Here is a 17,830-nt window from a genome sequence, read left to right as displayed (position 1 = left end):
ATATATATATATATATATATATATATATATATATATATATATATATATATATATATTTCAAAGTTCCAACAGCAGTCCAACCCTTGCAAATGTAACATCAACACCGGATTTTTATCTTTCAAATCCCCAAATCAAACAATGTAAGTGAAAGCATAACTTACTTATCTTTGTCACATATATCAAACCCAATGCCAATGATACCTTGGAATGGACAGCCATCAGAAGCAATTCTTAATATATGGCATGTGCATATTGATTAACTTCTACTAATTCTTGTAAATAAGTATCATCAATGTACACATGAATGACTAAGAATAATCTAGAAAAGAACATTGCTAACCAGTTCAAGAGCAACCTTTTCTTGTACACCCCTCCCTCCCCAAAAAAATCCTTTGTTTGCAGAAAAAAAAAACCCCCTTTTCTTCTTCTCTCTAGTTGTGCTCTCAAAAATCAATAGAAAGGGAAACAGATCGCTTCCCTGCCTTCGAAATGTCTTCAGTGATCTAAGACCCTATGAACTTTCAAATTTTAAGACAATCACTTCCGAAAATGCTAATTACCATTAAGGAAAAAACTACTAGCAAGTAAAAATTGCTAGCTATAATTTTCTAAAATTCTGATGCTCCAAAACGGTCTTTGACGGAAACATAGCAAACAGAACTATAAATAAATACCGCAGAGCCAAATGGAAGGAAGAATCATGATGCATTCCATAATAATATAATCTTATGCCTTAAGATCATCAGACATTGCGGAGGGTATACAATGTGTAGTAAGGATGCCCAATGTCGCGGCCTTTGCTGTATTTGTCTGGAGGACCACTACCTGCACATATTACAAAATATTAGCGAGGGTTTTTCCACAGAAATTACAAACCAGAGATGGAGTGCTCAAGGGGTAGGGCCACTTGGGAACAGGGATTGGCCAGGAATGGTGTACCTGTTGGTATTCCAAATCGAACTTCAAAAATTCATCATTACAATTCTCAACCATGTTGGCTAAGCCCTTCAAATTCTTCACAGGAAGACCATTGAAAGCAAGTACCTGGTTACAACAGAAATTATCAGACACAAAGCAGAACGTACAGCTGAGTAGGAAATGTTACCTACAATTTACATACAAAAAGTCATAAGTCAGTGGCATCAAACCGTTCCCTTTATAAGGGAGGTGGTGGGTTCAAGCCTCAGTGGAGGCAATACTGACTCTTGTGCTTCAATAGGTTGAGAAAGTAGTTATGAACAGATACTGTATTATAATAGAGTTAATAGTATTCAAAAAAAAAACCTGAGTGTTGACAATGTCCTCATATCCTATATTGATGTCAGCCACAAGCACCTTCCATGATTCCATGTATAAAAAAGTCAGATAGATGTCATAAAACTATCCGGACAACATCAAGGCGGCTAATAATAGGAGAAAAGAGGGCATAGAGAAAACCTGAGAAACTACAACTATCTGTTCATCTGGTGATTGTGGCAATTCATGCAAAAGCTTGTCCAAAAGTTTGACAGGAGCTTCATACTCATAATCCTTTCCATACTGGTGATGCACACAGTAAGAGTTAGCAATAATACACCCATAGAGGTGCACATGTACGCATACATGCATCTATATATGTATACAAGAAAAACCTTTTGGCACATGGTTGATATTGAAATACAAAGTGACAGCTTAATGCATTTAAAGCTTATAACTATTTATCATCCATGCAACTTCAGAAAGTAAACCAACAAGAAGCAGGGAATGCCCTCATGTACAGACTGTAAAAACAGTTAAGTGGTAAGGAACAAACATTTCAAAGACATATAGTTCTTTGTAGCACCTGCTATATATGAAATTCATGTGATCTCATAGGAATCAAAATATGTCACTATAGTGGAATATTGATACTTGGATAAGCATAAGTGATATGCGCACCTCTGAACGAAGATACGGAACTGACACAGTTGTAAAAACAAATCCAGCTATAATATAATAAGAGGGAGGCCTGCCCTTGTTGTGAGCTGGAATCAACCTCTTGTGACTTGCAAGTTTGATATTAAATGTGTGGGTCTCACAATTGCGAAGAACTTTAATTGCTGAACTGTCTCCTGTGTACTTCTGGGATACAAGATAACTAAAACCTATCCGCTCCCCATGCCGGAATGGAACTGAAAATAAGAGAAAGGAAGTTTATATGCAATCCCTAAACAAATCTAAGTACTCGAGATCAATGTCCAACAAGTATCTGCAGTAACACAAAATATTTCAAAACTTATACACAACATGAAAATTCTGGTGTTTAGATACTATGATTCACCCAATTTAAGGAGGTTCAGATTCCACTTCCCCTTCAATGAATTCCCCCATCTTCCCATCAAGACTATGAAGAAAAAACTGTACCTGAACTTGCATATCAATGTAAAATTGGAACAAGTTTAGCACTGTCATTTTGCGAACCCAACAATTTACACCTCATGAGTAACTAATTTTTAAATTTCAGCATTTAATAAGATAACATGGATTTATTATTAAAATTGCATGATAGAGACTTCATTCAGCTCCATTAGTGATATAGACCAGGGAACATGGGGTTTGGTCGCTGGATAGCTACTCCCAACAGAAGACCAAGGCAGGGAAAGAAAATCAGATAAGGGAAATTTTCAAGTGATCCAGATTAAATAAATTGTGGGTGCTGAAATCAAGAATTACATATTAATTGATTGTGTGCAAGCTTATCATAGCGCCATGTTAAGTCGCGGCGCCCCCCGACCGCCTTGTCGCCTAGGCGCGACAAGTTTAAAAAATACAATATATATATATATATATAGAACTATAGAAGCTTAACTAAGAAGCCAAGAAGGGCAAAACAAAGCCCAACCGAGCAAAAGGCCACTCGGCCTAGAAGAAGCCAAGAAGAAAAAGAAAGAAGAAAGAGAGAAAAAGAAGAAAGAATGGCGACGGCCGAGTCTTAGACAGCAAGGGTGCGACGGCTGAGCTGGAAGTCCTAGACAACAGCAGTGGGCTTCGATAAAAAGGAAATGAAGGCTGCGTAGATGCGATGCGATTTGCGAAGAGAAGAGGCGTTGGAAGGGTTTTAATCATGTATTCTTTTTCTTTTTCTTTTTAATTCCGATTCAAACCCGGGTCAATGCTGGGTTATGCATCCCAAGCAACGCCCAAGCTCGCCTCCCCCATTTTAGGGGGGGGCGAGCTCACTAGGCGTCCAGTCTCCACTGACCGGATGCCTAGGCGTTGCCGTGATAACCTTGATTGTGTGATTTCCCTTGATTGAATCTTACCTGTTTTATACATTTTTGTAAAACCATAAACAACACCTTCTCTTAGAAGGGAAGTATGCAGAAACTTCACGCAAGGTTGTAAAGGTGCTTTGCACTCATCGGGAGGTGGATGGGCGCCTAGTCGGGCTTTTATTATATTTGATAAAACAATAAAGCATTAAAGCCTAACCCTAGCCCAAAACTTAAAAGTCTAGTCCAAAGCTTAAAAGTCAAACCCATGCCCAAACTCTTTCAGCGATGGGCTACTGCCTACTGCAAGGGTGCGAACTCCAGCAAAAGCAACGGAGACACACAGGAAAAAATGGCCGAATAGTCGGCCGACTTGTCCAACTAGTCGGTCAACTCGGCCAACTAGTCAGACAGCCACCTACATTAGAATATGCATCTGCCTAGGTCAATTTTTGCAACACTTCAAAAATCAACATTTCAGAAGATGAGTCAGCAAAAAACTTACACCCCTGTAAATTTTCAGCAGTCTTCTACATAATTCAGAGCCCAACTTACAAGTATAAAGACATCAAGCTGGTTCAGAATCAAATTGTGAATTATGCTTTACATAACTTAACCAAAGAAAATTGATGTTCTATTTTAAAAAGCATTTACAAGATAATTATTACTCCAAAAAATATGTATTAGAAGAGACAAGTCATCAGCACAGTAGCTAGAATAACAAAAACATAGGAATACGTGATAATTTGACAGGCAATTCTAACAATTTTTATCAATTTTTTTAATTAAATATTGAAGAGAAGGTGCAAACCAACATAGAGCACATAATCACATGTTAAAATGCTAAGTATTTGCATGTGGTACATAAAAGATGTTTTGTCCTCTTCAGACACAAAACAGCACTTTTACCTGTTCCATCATTCGCAATATTAACCCCATCAAAGCTTAGAATAATATCAGATGGCTTTAAAACCTTAGACTCGGGAGAAGTTGGGTCAATTCTTCTTATTCGAACACCTTTCTGGTCAGATTTCATTCCCACTGACAATCGCAAATCTGGATTTTCCATTTTTTGCCACTCAACCCCGAGAATAGGAAATCCTGACGTAGAGAGATAATGATGACAATTTTGTCAGAAACAAAATACAAATTATGTTCCAGAGACTAAGCCAAGAGGAAAAGTAAAAGGAAAACATTTAAAGTGAATCATGGCAACCATGGCTGCTTAATGCCCATTGATGACATCAAAGGCAGGTGCAGTCTCAAGCTGCAGAGCAAAAATAACAAAAAGAAGATATTCGGCATAGATTCTTATGGAGTAATTTTTCCCCCTCCTTTTTTCATTTCTGGACAAGGTCATTTCAAAATCTGTATATGGCATTTATTTCATGGTGTATTCTTGCTTTTACAGGTTCTTTCTATCTTGTAGAGCCCAGAGAAACAAGGGGATTAAGTTGGACTCCAACGTTACAAGAACTGACTAAACACAATGACAGGAATGTTATGTTTCCTAAAATTGATAATACTACTTACTCCAGAGCTTGACAACAATTTGTCATCATCTCACATATCAGTGTTCTAATCACTTATAGATACTTCTCAATTTTCTGCAGTGCAAAGCTAATCCACCTAAAGACATTGGATTTGATGTTTGATGAACCAAGAAATCTGGAAAGAATTCATTTTTATTTTTTTTCTGAGAAGGAGAAATGGCCTTGCAAGGTCCACTATTACTTCCTCTTCTTATCTTCCACAATCAGCTAATTAAATATAGTCATTCATCATGTCAAAAGATATAAAGCCTTTCATGAAGTAATTTGTAGACATACTATGTGAGGAAAAATGGCCTTGCAACAATTCAATCTTAACGAAACAATTACCATGACTCACATGTACAGAAGGAAAATGGCAGGTATACAGGTGCAAAATCATACATTAATCTTGAGGTCTAAAAATAAAAAATAAAATAAAATAAAATAAAAGAGGGTATGTGGTAGGTTGGGTCTGTCTCTGATGATCATTTTCAATCAATTAGCTTCAGTGCATAGGGGTGACAACCTAGATATTGGTTTTTTTTTTTTTTTACGAAAAGACAGCCATGCTTCTGTGGTAATTAGAATTCTTTTCTTTTTTCTAATAAGAGCCCTCAGAGTATTTTTCTATAGTGTTTGCTTATTACTTATCAAATACTAAAATAAAATAAAAAGAAAATGGTGATGTTCATATTACTTGCAGGAAAAATCACAATTGCAAATCTCTTAAGAGTAGAAGATGATGAAAAAGCTAGACTCTTGATCACCCATCCCTTAGAGATTAAATTCCAAAACCGATTTAGACCACTACATCAGGGGATGAAGAATCCCACATGCAACATATGACCATATTTCTTCATGGCGTTGTTAAAAAATTAGATCATCATGAAATGCTGCCAAACTCACCAGTATACGCTCCATTTTTTTCATAGTCCTGAATGAAGTGCATGATGACTGGTGTTGGTATAACATAACCAATGTTTTCAGCATCTTCATGTTTGAGGGACTGAAATGCAATGCCTACACAATTTCCCTTGTCATTAAAAGCAGGGCCTCCAGAGTTTCCAGAATTTATAGCAGCATCGATCTGCAAAAATGATCTTCATTAGCAATTCAGAGCTAGATTCACAGTACAATCAATAAAATCCTACTCAGGAAGTACCTGCAGTCCCAGAAGTTCAGTTGATCCATGAACATACGACAATATCTCTATACGTGAAACAACCCCACTCGTCACAGAAATTGTGTCTCCACCAATTGGATAGCCTACAACAGTCACAGCATCTTGAAGTGCAGGTAAATTACCAAATTCCACAGGAGATACCCCTTCCCAAAACTCATCATCCTCAACTGTAAGCAAAGCTGCCACATCAGATAAACCAAAGTTAATGATGGTGAAAAGGGAGTGTATCTTTATCTAATGAGTCATTATTGGGGTAATGACCCAACTCTTACATAAAGATTGGGATTTTTGCACAATGGTTAACCAAGATTGAGCACACTGATAAAAAATTAAAAATACATCCTTTAAACTTTCATGCATACTTTTCACACTCAAACAACACTAATAAGCATTGGTTCAGCTATTCTGATGCAAATTAAATTAAAATTGAAGTGGCCAACAACAATGTCAATACCAGAATTTGATCAATTACAAGGCCAAGTTTTCTGAGTGACTTAGGCAGAAATGAAAATTGATTAAACTGCTCACCAATATCGCACTCAGTTCCAATGGCGAGCACCGTAGCAAGATATTTGGTATCCGAGCCTCTCTTTTTCAACTTAACCTGTGTGTAATGCTCCACGGAGTGAGCATTGGTCAAAACCCTCCTCCCTTTAATCACAAACCCACTACTACTGGAACTAAACTGGCGTTTCCGCTGCCATGGCAACGAGAAATTGGGTTCGGTATGGGTGCAAAACACCTTGACGACGGCGTCCATTGCCGGTACAACCCGAGCGACCGCGGAATTCGAAATCGCAGCCTCACTTGCAACCAGAGAAGCCGATCCATTAGGCTTGTCAGCCACCCGTCTGGGCGGGGACGAGACTTTTAGGGTTTCGGATTTCTCAAGCTTGGATTGCTTTTCGGCGTGTTTGGAGACTTTACGGGGGCGGCCGCGGCGGCGGTGGTGGGAAGGGGAGGACGAGTTCGCGGGAGGATTGATTAGCTCCACGTTGCTGACGGAGAAGACGACGTCGTCGATGGCGGGCGACGCTGAGGCTGCGGCGGCGGTAGCGGAGCTAGGGGTTTCCACGGCTTCCGGGGATCGGCATTTTGACTTCCGGCCTCGCTTTCGCTTGTTTTCGCCCGCCATTAACGATGACTGTTTTGCAACGGAGAGGAATTCAGATGGGTTTTAGGGGTTAGAAGAAACGTAGCAACTGCTCTCAATAGTTGTTTATATTTCTATTGGAAAGGCGGGCAAAGCTTTGATGCTATGAGGTAATAAAGCTTCCCATGCTTGACTTCTTGTTCACTTATTCAATTTACATTTATTTCCTTGTAATCAACTAATCAAGTATAGAATATTTATTATACTAGTAGACATCATACCCACAAAAAAAAAAAAAAAAAAAAAAAAATCTTTCAATTCAACTTTTTTTTATTATGGAAAAAAGTCGAGTTGTTATACCATGGATTAGGATCCACCTTGCAAGGTGTATTCTGATCCTAAACGTGTATTTTTAGTATTAAAATTGTGAACTTTTAGAATATAAATTGTGTTTTTGAGTCAAATCACATAAATTGTGTATGTTAACATTGTGTGTTCGTAGTATACAAATTGTGAATTTTTAAAAAGTTGGTTGTGAACATTGAGTATGTAGATTGTGAACATTTAAAACTCGGGTCCATATAATATGGAGTAATTTTTTGGAAAACTCTCAATCACTATCTATTGGAATACATTGAATAAATTTCACTCATGTATAATATCTCACAAACCACACAAGAGAACATTGAGATGATAATATGCAACAAATTTGACCAAGAGCAATCAAACAAATTATTATTGTTGTTGTTCTCTAGGGGGGGGGGGGGGGGGGAAGCAAACAAAATTGCAAATTACATAAAATATGGTGATACAATCTTACATCGACTTCACAAGATATTATTAAGTGGTATTTAAGTTGGGACCAAATCTCCACTCATGAGCTAATATTTGTAGTGAAGTTAGTGTCTTGACTTAGTATCGTATCATGTGGCGGAGTCCTAACACCAAAAAAATGGGAAGAGCGTTGCCCTTATAAATAGGGAGAATGTTTTCCCCCCTTGTATATGGTATCTGTGGGAAGGTTCTTTAATGCAACTAGCTATTGACATGTGCGATGCACGGACCGATAATATATAAAGTAAATTGAATTATTGGTGAAAAACAAAATAAGAGAAGATAATATTATTAATTACACAAATTACAAATTATTAAAAACCTCTTTGTAAATTACAATAGTAGTAGAATTACAATTTATTTTTCATTCATCACAAACTAAATTTTGAATCCGTCTGGTTGATTTATTCTTTAGTATCATTCCAACATTGGAAAGTGTTTGCCCTTGACTCTTGTTGATAATCGTTGCATATGACAACATGAGTGGAAATTGTCTTCTGTTAAACTTGAAATGTAATCTTGGGTCTGATTGGGGATGACTTGCCAATATGATTCCTTCAACCACATGGTTAGCTAATTTGTTTACAACCAACCTAGTTCCATTGCATAATCTAAGACTACGATCAATGTTTCTCAATAACATTACAGGTGACCCAATGTTTTTTTTTCAAATACTACTAGCTCTATTACAATGCAGTATCTGTTCATAACTACTTTCTCAACCTATTAAAGCACAAGAGTCAATATTGCCTCCACTGAGGCTCGAACCCACCACCTCCCGTATACAGGTGACCCAATGTTATTGAATGATTTTGAAGCCCGGATGCTCGTATGATATTCAAGAATTCAAGTGTATATATGGACATGTCATGAGTGTTTTTTATCCTTCCTGTTCAACTTTGCAAAGAAATTGAGATTATTATGAACTCCTTTTGGTGGGACTGTGATAGTAATAGGGGTAAGGGAATAAGATGAAAAGCATGAAAATATTAGAGTGCTCCAAAGAGCTCGGGGACTTGATTTTAGGAGATTAAGAGAGTTTAATCTTGCAATGCTAGGTAAGCAAGCTTAACATTTTATTTAATCTACGGATTCCTTAGTTTTAAAAATGTTCAAAGCAATGTATTATCCCATAACTTCCTTTTTGGAGGATGGAATAGGTTATAATCCCTAGTTTGCTTAGAGAAGTATCAATGAATCCAAGTAGGTCGTTTATAATAACTACAAATTGAGAGTTGTAAATGTCAGGTTTATCAAAACTTGGCAGGATCCTTGACTTCCCATCCTAAAAAATCCTTATATTTCTTCAGAGATGCCTCATAATCTTTCAACAGCAACAGGCTAATAGTGGAGTCTCTTATGACTTTGGATGATAATAATTGGGATGGATTCTACTAGATTGTTTGACTGCAAGGGATAGATAAACGGTTCTAAGAGTAGCTATTACGGAGGGACAACATTGTGATAAAATTATATGGGCTGCAAATGAGAGCGAGGACTACACTATTAAGAGTTGATACAGAAGGTTAATTGGAGATTTATATTTAATTGATGATTTCAATTGGTCAGGGATGTTGAAATTTGGAATGCCTCTAAAAATTAAAACATTTTTCTGGCAAGTGTGCACTAACTCATTACCTATGGCTACAACATTAGTAGAGAAGTAGGTTGGCTGCCTCAATTGTGTCATTTATGTCATCAGACAAATGAGACTTTTGCACATCTATTTGCCCAATGCATAATGGATAGATTGTGCTGGGACATGGTGGGTGGGATACAAACTCCCAGTTGTGATTACTTTATTCACTGGGTGAAATATATCTTTGATTCTATGGATGAGCAAGGCTATTTGTTAATTGTCACGGTTTGCTGAAAATGTTTGGAGGCACGCAACCAAAAGGTGTGGAACAACAACATTATGGGCCATGCTCAGATTGTTGATGAAGCGAGATCTTTTCTTGATGGCTGGAGAGAAGCAAATAATTGGCAGTATCCTACAAGTTCCAAGCCATCTCCTCGACAATAAAAGTTAAAAAGTATCCCTTCAAGATGGCTTAAAGAAAAGTTAAAAAATATCCCTTCCAGATGGCTTAAATTAAATGTGGATGTTGATAGTATGAAAATGGTGTTTTACTACGAGGACACCCTGGTTACAACGAAACAATTTCAATGGCAGAGAGTAATTTCTAACGCTCGGTGCACAAAGAAACAGCAACGCATCCACTGAGGCTCAAACTCACCCCCTTCCCACATGGGAGTGCAATCGGATGTCATTAGACCACAAGGTCATTGGCCATATATTTATTATTTATACTCTTGATTTCATTTTAAGGGATAATAAGGAAATAGCTAGGTGTTTTGTAGACATTAATTTTGTATTTGCTAAACGACCTGCAAATATGGTATTCCATTTACCAGGGATGTCATTTATAGGACAAGTTGTGATGAGTAGAGCTTTGCTCCTTTCCCAACTTTGCTTGATGTTATTACTTCAGACGCTTTAAATTAATGGAAGTTCTTTTTTTTTTTTTTTTTTTCAAAAAATAATCAAGTTAAAATATAGTGCTTGAAAATTGAAACACATAAAAAACTGAGGAAGTAATTATAATTTTTGATATTTCAGGGAGGTATTCGCAATTGTAAATAAACCAAAAGGGACATCATAAGCTCGCTCTAAAAAGGTTTCCACAAATCCTTAGCCAAAATCCCACTGGGCGCAACTCAAACTACATCTCCGGCGACTCTCCATACTGCAGGTATGTGTTTTTCACGATTAAAATCTTCGTGATAGCAATGCATTTCACTCTACGCTGTTAGATAGAGAATTTGATTGTTTCCGCAGATACGATGGTTATAACTTTGCACTCCAGACGTTCGACGAAATGCTTCAAATAATTATTTATTATATTTATATGCATTTTTCTTCTTTCAGCTGAGTTTTTCTTTCTCCGGTGCCTTGCTATCTATTCTCGACTATGCTTGCCGCTAGACTTTTCGGGAGGGCTCTCTTGGCTGCGGCGAAATCCGAGTCTTCAGGGGCAGCAGCTGCTTCTGGTACTGCAGTGAGGGAAGCATTTCAGAACCCTCTCGAGCAGTTCTTTGAGGCTGATAGAAGTGTAGATGATGAAAAGCCTGTTGTATATGGTAAAGTTGGAAATCTCTTTCTTTCTGGTCTTGATACCGGTTTCATTGTTCTTTTGTCTCTTCTTGTTTGCTTTCTGTGTATAGCTAGAAACTAAATTTCATGCTTTCTTTTAGCTTGCAAGGCTTACTAAAAAAAAGGGTCCACGTAGGTTTGGAAAAGAGATGAAAATATGTGACTACCAATTTTTACAAATGATGCAGTGGATGTCATTCTGGCATTTCATGCAATATTAGTGCATAAACTATGAATTTATAAACTGCTAATGATATAAAAGACTCAGATATAATTATGACAGTTCTTCAATTCTGGAACCCTAAACAATGTTTTATAATCTGCACTTTGGTGCAATTCATTTCTTCCTGAAGTATGGCATGATTGTCTGATATGAAGATGTGCAAATTACAAATATGTTTGATTTTAGTTTGCTGTGAACTTTTAGTATTTTGCATATAACTGGGATTTGATTATCTTGTTTTTATTGTTTGTTTGTTTTTTTTGTTTTTTTTTATTATTATTTTTTATTATTGTTTTGTTGTTTTTTTTTGGATGATTATATATATATATCAGATACAACTGTTTTATTCAAGTTTTTCGGAATATATCAACCTAAATACAGTACTATTGGTGCATGTGATGTTACTAGCATTAAATGTTACTCTGTGGTTTGTAATATGTGATAGTGAAACACTGAAACAACACCATTTATTTTCTGTCTATTCTTTTATGCACGACCCTTTGGGATCAAGTATGCAGAAAACTTCTATGCTACATGCAGAAAATGTGTTGCTTTCTGGTTTGGATGAAATTGACACTTAGACGGTGCAAATCCAGAGAGAGAGAGAGAGAGAGGTTGAAGGTGTAGAATGAGCTAGTTTTATAGTTGTAAATGCCAGGCAAATATGTTGTTTTATGGTTTGGATGGAATTGATGGTGCCATCCCCCTGTTGGGGGGTGGGGGGGAGGGGAGGGAGGGAGGGAGGGGAGGTTGAAGGTATGGAATGAGCTAGTTCTGTTTGTGTAAATTCCAAGGAAAAATGCTGATTTCTGGCTCATATGAAATTGACATTGCCTATCATCAGAGTAGAAAGAGTAGTGTTGCAGGTGTGGAACGGGCTAGTTCTGAATGTGTAAATGCCCCTAAAAAACTGTTGTTTTCTGGTTTGCATGAAATTTTTATTACTTTATGGTACTAATCCCATTGCTGATGAGCTGCCTCTACAAAGGGCCTACAATTAAAATGAGTTTGATGAGATCACTTTGAATGATGAGAGTGCCTTATGGTAAGAAGAGTCAGAATTGGATTAAGTGTTGTAACCTGTGGATCAATTCATTGAGGAAATATAACTTTGTTTTACTGTAGAAATTTGTGATAATTTGAATGTTGATGTTCTTGATTGGTGTCCCTTGACTCTCAAAATTCAAGAAGCTACTTTTTGCTTAAAGCCTCCTTTTTGAGGAGGTACCGAGGTAGAAGTGAAGATGACGTTTAGTATTGAGAAGGATAAGGCTCCCGGGCTTGGTTTTATTTTTTTTGACATTATAAAAGATGTTTAAGAATTAATTAATGAGGGCTTTTGGTAAATTGCACACTAGCTGACCATATAATGTTAAGAAGGATGTCTCCCCCAGCTTAATTTTCTTCTCTGGCTTGATTTGACCTTATAATTACAGTGAAATGTTATATTGGGCTTTAATATGTTGAGTGGGTGTAATTAATAAGTATCTGTTTGGTGCTTGATCATATAGTGACCTTGACACTTTAGTGGATAAATTGATTTGTTTGTACACCTTGAATAGTTTAAAACTAAAAAGAGGTATGTTTCAGGTCGGAGCTGGAAGGCATCTGAGCTGCGTCTCAAGTCTTGGGATGATCTTAACAAGCTATGGTATGTACTTCTCAAGGAGAAGAATATGTTGATGACTCAACGGCAGATGCTTTATGCTCAGAACTTGAGATTCCCAAATCCAGAACGTATTTCTAAGGTAAACATTTATATAGATTTCCACCACGCAAGCCACCTTTATAATTTCAAATCCCACCCCCTCCCCATACCATGGTGGGCACCTGGGCAGATATTTTTAAAACCTGCATCCACTCTACTGGGTGTGGGTACCCATCCAGATACCTATCAATTTATATTTTAATAAACAAATTCAAAAAATTAATAAAATATAACAAATGCACAAATTAAAACTGCAATTCCATAATAAACATAATGCAAATATTCTATTTTAACGGCAAGTAAATATTATCAAAGTTCCAATAAATATGTAACCACAAAAGTGCAAGATGTTTATTTGCTCTATATTTCTCTGTGTGAAATATATTGCAAGCAGGAAGCCAATAATCCAGTAATTAGGGCTATTAAGTAGTATTAACCAACATAATTTATATATAATGTGTAGGGTGGTTTTATTAACCCAAACCTGCAGCAGGTACAAATTTAACACAATCCCCCCTCCCCTGAAAAAAAAAACAAAAAAAATAAAATAAAAAATCAATCCACATTGGTCAGGTTTGTGTGAATACTCATGGGTTGGTTTACAATTTTCATTCCTATACCTTACTCCACCTGATTTTTTTCTTTGTTTTTTGTCTTCCACCAGTCTTTTAGTCTTTTCCTGATTTGGGTTTGGTGAGTGAAACAAATCATATGACCCCAGGTCATAGTTGGGCTTGTTTGGGTATCAGCGGTTAGCGATTAGCGGTAGCGGGTTGTGTTAGCGGTTATCAAATAGCGGATTGTATTAGCAGGTTTGACCAGCGGAATGTATTAGCGGTTTGTAAAAAGATGTTTGGTAAAATTAGCTGTTTAGATTAGCGGTTAACATGTAAAATGACCAAAAGGGTATACATATATTTAATAATTTATTAATAATAATAATTTTTTAAATAAAAAATAAAAAAATAAAAAGAAAAAAGGGAGCCGCGCACAGCGGCTCCCCTAAACCCCCACTTATCCCACATCGGTAGGATAAGTGGGGAATGGAGCCTTGAGGCTCCTATAAAAGGAGCCTCAAGGCTCCGTAGTTTTCTTCACAGAGGCAGGCTCCGTGAATTGGAGCCTGCCCATTAGTTTATTATTATTATTATTATTATTATTATTATTATTATTTTTTTTTTTTATGTTAAGGGTGTTTTGGGGAAAGAATTGTCTTTCCCCAAAACGCTGTTGCAACACGCTGCTAATAGCAGCGTGTTGCAACTTGGCGGTTTGGAGCAAATCCGCTGCTCCAAACCGCCAATAACCAAACAATAGTTTCAGTGTTTTGACTAAGTCAAAACGCTGAAAAATGGCGGATCCGCCAAAAATTGGCGGATCCGCCATTAACCAAACAAGGACAGTATAATAACCAATAAGTAGGAAGAGGTGATTGATGGTTATGTGAAAAAGTGGGTGCTGAATCTTTGTTCCTAGGGGTCGTGCTGGTAACTTTAGTCAGCTAGCCCCGTGGATGAGACCCACTGTGCTGCTAATGTGCTGCCTTTTAAGGTTGACTCCTAGTAGTGATGGCAATGAGTGGAAAATTATAATGACAAAGATATGGAGGCAAAGTTAGTTTTGCAGAAAGGAGAAGGGGAAACAATATGCTGGAGGTTTGTGTGGATGATGATCTAGACAAATTATTTCATAACCTTGAAGAATAGGATTCTTGTTTTAACAAAAAAGTTGGTCAAAAAGAATATGACGTGGGTAAGGAAGGGTATTCCTGCTACTACTGCAGTTGTGCTTGCAATGCAGCAATACTCTATTCTATGCATGCTCCTTTCTTGCTTTCTTCCCATATCTGCACTTGTGTCAAAGTGGGGCAGGTTAGGGCAGGGGACATGTAATTCCCTGCCCCATTGCCATTTTTGCTTCTGCATATACTTTTGCTGGATTACGTTTTTTTGTGTTGGTTTGTATTCTGCGTACATGATGTTCAGGCAGGATGTACATATTGTTTCCAAAGGAATTGTATCTGGCTAAGACAAATTTTAAATATCATCAGTGGGGTTGTAGAAGAGACTTATGTGCTACTCATATCAGCTTGACATCAACTGAGCCCCAGCATTTGCCAAGTGATATGTGATACCTATGGCCAATCTTAACATTACTGTTCTTCTGTGCATGAGACTTGTGAACCTCAATCTTCCTTTTTTTTTCTTTTTTCTTTTTTTTAATTTTTTCTTTCTTTATGATAGAGATCTATGGTGTTTCTACCCTCTCAATCCTCATGAATAAAGTGACCAATCCCAACCCTAGAGGCCTAGACTCTTTAAATACTGCTCCCTCTACCTCTCTCTCTCACTCGTGTGTGCACAACAGAACCTCATTCTCTCGCTATGTCTCTCCTATGTACACAACCATATCACTGCCTTGCTGGAAATAGAAGCTATGTGCACAACCCTAGAGGCCTAGACTCTTTCAATTCTGACATACTGATGTGTTTCAAAAGGCTTGCTGGAAATAGAAGCTAATGATGGCTGTGATTTGCACAGAGTCTATTCTTCAGTTGTACTGGAGTTGCAACAGTGGTAACTCTTCCTAGCATCCTGAAAATTTTAGAAATTAAGGAACCTCTGCTATTCTCACATTCTCTAAATGTACAGATTGGTTATTTCTTTTATTCATTTCCAGAAAAAAGAATATATTAAGAATAATATTCCATAATTTGGTTGGCTTTAGAAATGGTTGTGAAGTCTGGTAAACAGCACCTTAGTGTCTAAGTTACTGCTTGTCCCTTTACATATGAATCTTGAAGCCGCAATTGGACAAACAATGTGGTAAGTATATTTGTCTGTCTAGATTCATATTTGTATGATGATTGGTGCAGGTAAGGAAGTCTATGTGCCGAATCAAGCATGTGCTGACAGAGAGAGCAATTGATGAGCCAGATCCGAGGAGGTCTGCTGAGATGAAAAGAATGATAAATGGCCTATAAAAAGCATCAGCCATTGTTAAATATAGCTGTCCCTGGCTCCAATGGCTATAACCATGGATAAAAGTTCACAGTTTAACATTCAGTTTCTGAAAATTTGTGTTGCTAAGTTTTGTTAGATCTCTGGACATACTTTAGACACACTGTCTGCTAATTATTGTATCAAAAATAGGAGAAGATTCTAAATAACTTGAGCTATTTCTCTCGTATGTGATGCATCACTTGTCTGAATCATGGAAAATTATTTGTTTGCTTTATCGGTTCATCGTATTGCGGATTGGACTAAAGTGGCAAGGTCGGTGCCACCCAATAAAAGAAGAACGATTTTCCTGTGAGACTTGTCTTATGAATCTTTATCGGTGAGATAGGTGGGTGAATATGAAAATTTAATAGTTACATTGAAAAATGTTATACCAATTATAAATAAATTGTCCCTTAAAGTAAGTGTAGTGTAATACTTTTAGAGGATGTTTGATTCATTGAATTTTGGATTATCTCAAGTAATAGGATTACCTTAATGAAGGTAATGTGAGATTTTGAGAATGTAAAATTACTTTATGCATTTGATTTGGATTGTGAAGTATAATATTTCCTTGTTTGGTTAAGAATCATGTATTACATTACAAGTTATATGAATCAATTTATTATAATGTAAGTGTAAGTGTATATCAAAATGTAAAAGTTTTTTTTTTTTTTTACAATGAGTAATTTTATTTTTTTTTTGGCAAAAGTTTGTGTAAGCCCCATCTAGGTGTAGGTATCACAATTTTAGTTATAAGTAAATATGACAATATTTATCAGTAATAACAATTAATTTTACCCTAAATAATATCACAATTTCACATAGAAGATCTTTCATAAGTAACAATTTACATATAAATATTAGAATTACACGCTGTAAGTATTACAATTTTAGTTATAACTTATAAGTATTACAATTTTTATAATTAGTAACAATCATTTTACCTTAAATAGTATCACAATTTCACATATAAATATTACAATATTTATTATAAGTAATAGTTTATTTATTTCAAATTGGTATTAATTTTTTTAAGAAATACTATGATTTTTAATTTTTTATCATAACTAACAAGCATGAAGCAACTATCTTAGATCCGACCTGCTTCAAACAAGTGCGATTTTTTTTTTTATTTTTTTTTTTTTTACGGTCAGTATTCAAAGATGTATACCAAATAATGTGATAATGTTAAAATATAAAATTGAGAACTAAATGTGATATACTATACAGTTGTGATTTAAAAGTGTCTTCTTTGTGAACAATTATAGTTAATTGATTACTCATATTAAGTAAAAAAGATGTAAAATAGAGAATAATTATGTAAGGAATTATGCTGGCATAGAAGATTGCTTATGCTTTGTTAATGTAAAATATATAAATAATTATGTAAGGAATTTTGCAGACATGGTAGTTGCTTTTGCTTTGTTAGTTGATTATTTACGCATTAAAATATGTATGCAACATATTATTATTATTTTTAATACTAGTGACTCTATTACATTGTAGTATAAGTTCATCTATACTTTCTCAACATGTTGAAGCACAAAGAGTCAATACTGCTTCCAATATGGCTCTATCTCATCTATATTATTTATAACACATTAAAATAAATCAACAAGCCATTTCTCACCCACTTTCTCCCATCTCTCCTTTCTCTTACACCTTAGAAAAAACCTGACAAAACTCCCAAAAGTCACCATTATTCTTGCTCTAATGATATTTCGTTTGATCTGGGGTGTACTTGAGTGTCAAGAGGCTCATCTATCCTTAACCAAATGTCAATGATTTGATCTTTGGCATTGGACATGGAGTAGTCCAGGCTAGTTGTTCCACTAAAAAATGCTTACAATCCAACGAGGAGATTAGCC

General features: G+C 36.3%; 2 protein-coding genes across 2 annotated transcripts; one reads left to right on the top strand and one right to left on the bottom strand.

Annotated features, from left to right (window-relative positions):
- Positions 1-208: 208 nt before the first annotated feature.
- LOC116010626 (protease Do-like 9) lies at positions 209-7,191 on the bottom strand. Its single transcript, XM_031250108.1, has 9 exons — positions 6,474-7,191; positions 5,925-6,124; positions 5,669-5,849; positions 4,140-4,331; positions 1,918-2,150; positions 1,438-1,539; positions 1,285-1,335; positions 940-1,044; positions 209-825 (listed from the first exon to the last, which is right to left on the bottom strand). The coding sequence occupies exons 1-9, from the start codon at positions 7,078-7,080 to the stop codon at positions 727-729; spliced, it is 1,770 nt and encodes a 589-aa protein (XP_031105968.1). The 5' UTR covers positions 7,081-7,191; the 3' UTR covers positions 209-726.
- Positions 7,192-10,485: 3,294 nt separating this feature from the next.
- Positions 10,486-16,275, top strand: LOC116006703 (39S ribosomal protein L47, mitochondrial). The gene is made up of 4 exons (XM_031247185.1): positions 10,486-10,628; positions 10,805-11,016; positions 12,843-13,000; positions 15,836-16,275. The coding sequence occupies exons 2-4, from the start codon at positions 10,848-10,850 to the stop codon at positions 15,941-15,943; spliced, it is 435 nt and encodes a 144-aa protein (XP_031103045.1). The 5' UTR covers positions 10,486-10,628; positions 10,805-10,847; the 3' UTR covers positions 15,944-16,275.
- The last annotated feature ends 1,555 nt before the right edge of the window (positions 16,276-17,830 follow it).

Source organism: Ipomoea triloba, chromosome 2, assembly GCF_003576645.1.
Source record: "Ipomoea triloba cultivar NCNSP0323 chromosome 2, ASM357664v1".
NCBI lineage: Eukaryota > Viridiplantae > Streptophyta > Magnoliopsida > Solanales > Convolvulaceae > Ipomoea > Ipomoea triloba.
This window is presented reverse-complemented; position numbering and strand designations above follow the sequence as displayed.

Excerpts from the sequence above, each read along its gene's own strand:
- LOC116010626 (XM_031250108.1), bottom strand. The coding sequence starts at position 7,080 with ATGGCGGGCGAAAACAAGCGAAAGCGAGGCCGGAAGTCAAAATGCCGA. Across the intron at positions 4,332-5,668 it reads AAAAAATGGAGCGTATACTG|GATTTCCTATTCTCGGGGTT; the intron begins GTGAGTTTGGCA and ends TCTCTACGTCAG. Across the intron at positions 1,336-1,437 it reads AGATAGTTGTAGTTTCTCAG|GTGCTTGTGGCTGACATCAA; the intron begins GTTTTCTCTATG and ends GAATCATGGAAG.
- LOC116006703 (XM_031247185.1), top strand. The coding sequence starts at position 10,848 with ATGCTTGCCGCTAGACTTTTCGGGAGGGCTCTCTTGGCTGCGGCGAAA. Across the intron at positions 11,017-12,842 it reads TGAAAAGCCTGTTGTATATG|GTCGGAGCTGGAAGGCATCT; the intron begins GTAAAGTTGGAA and ends GGTATGTTTCAG. Across the intron at positions 13,001-15,835 it reads ATCCAGAACGTATTTCTAAG|GTAAGGAAGTCTATGTGCCG; the intron begins GTAAACATTTAT and ends TGATTGGTGCAG.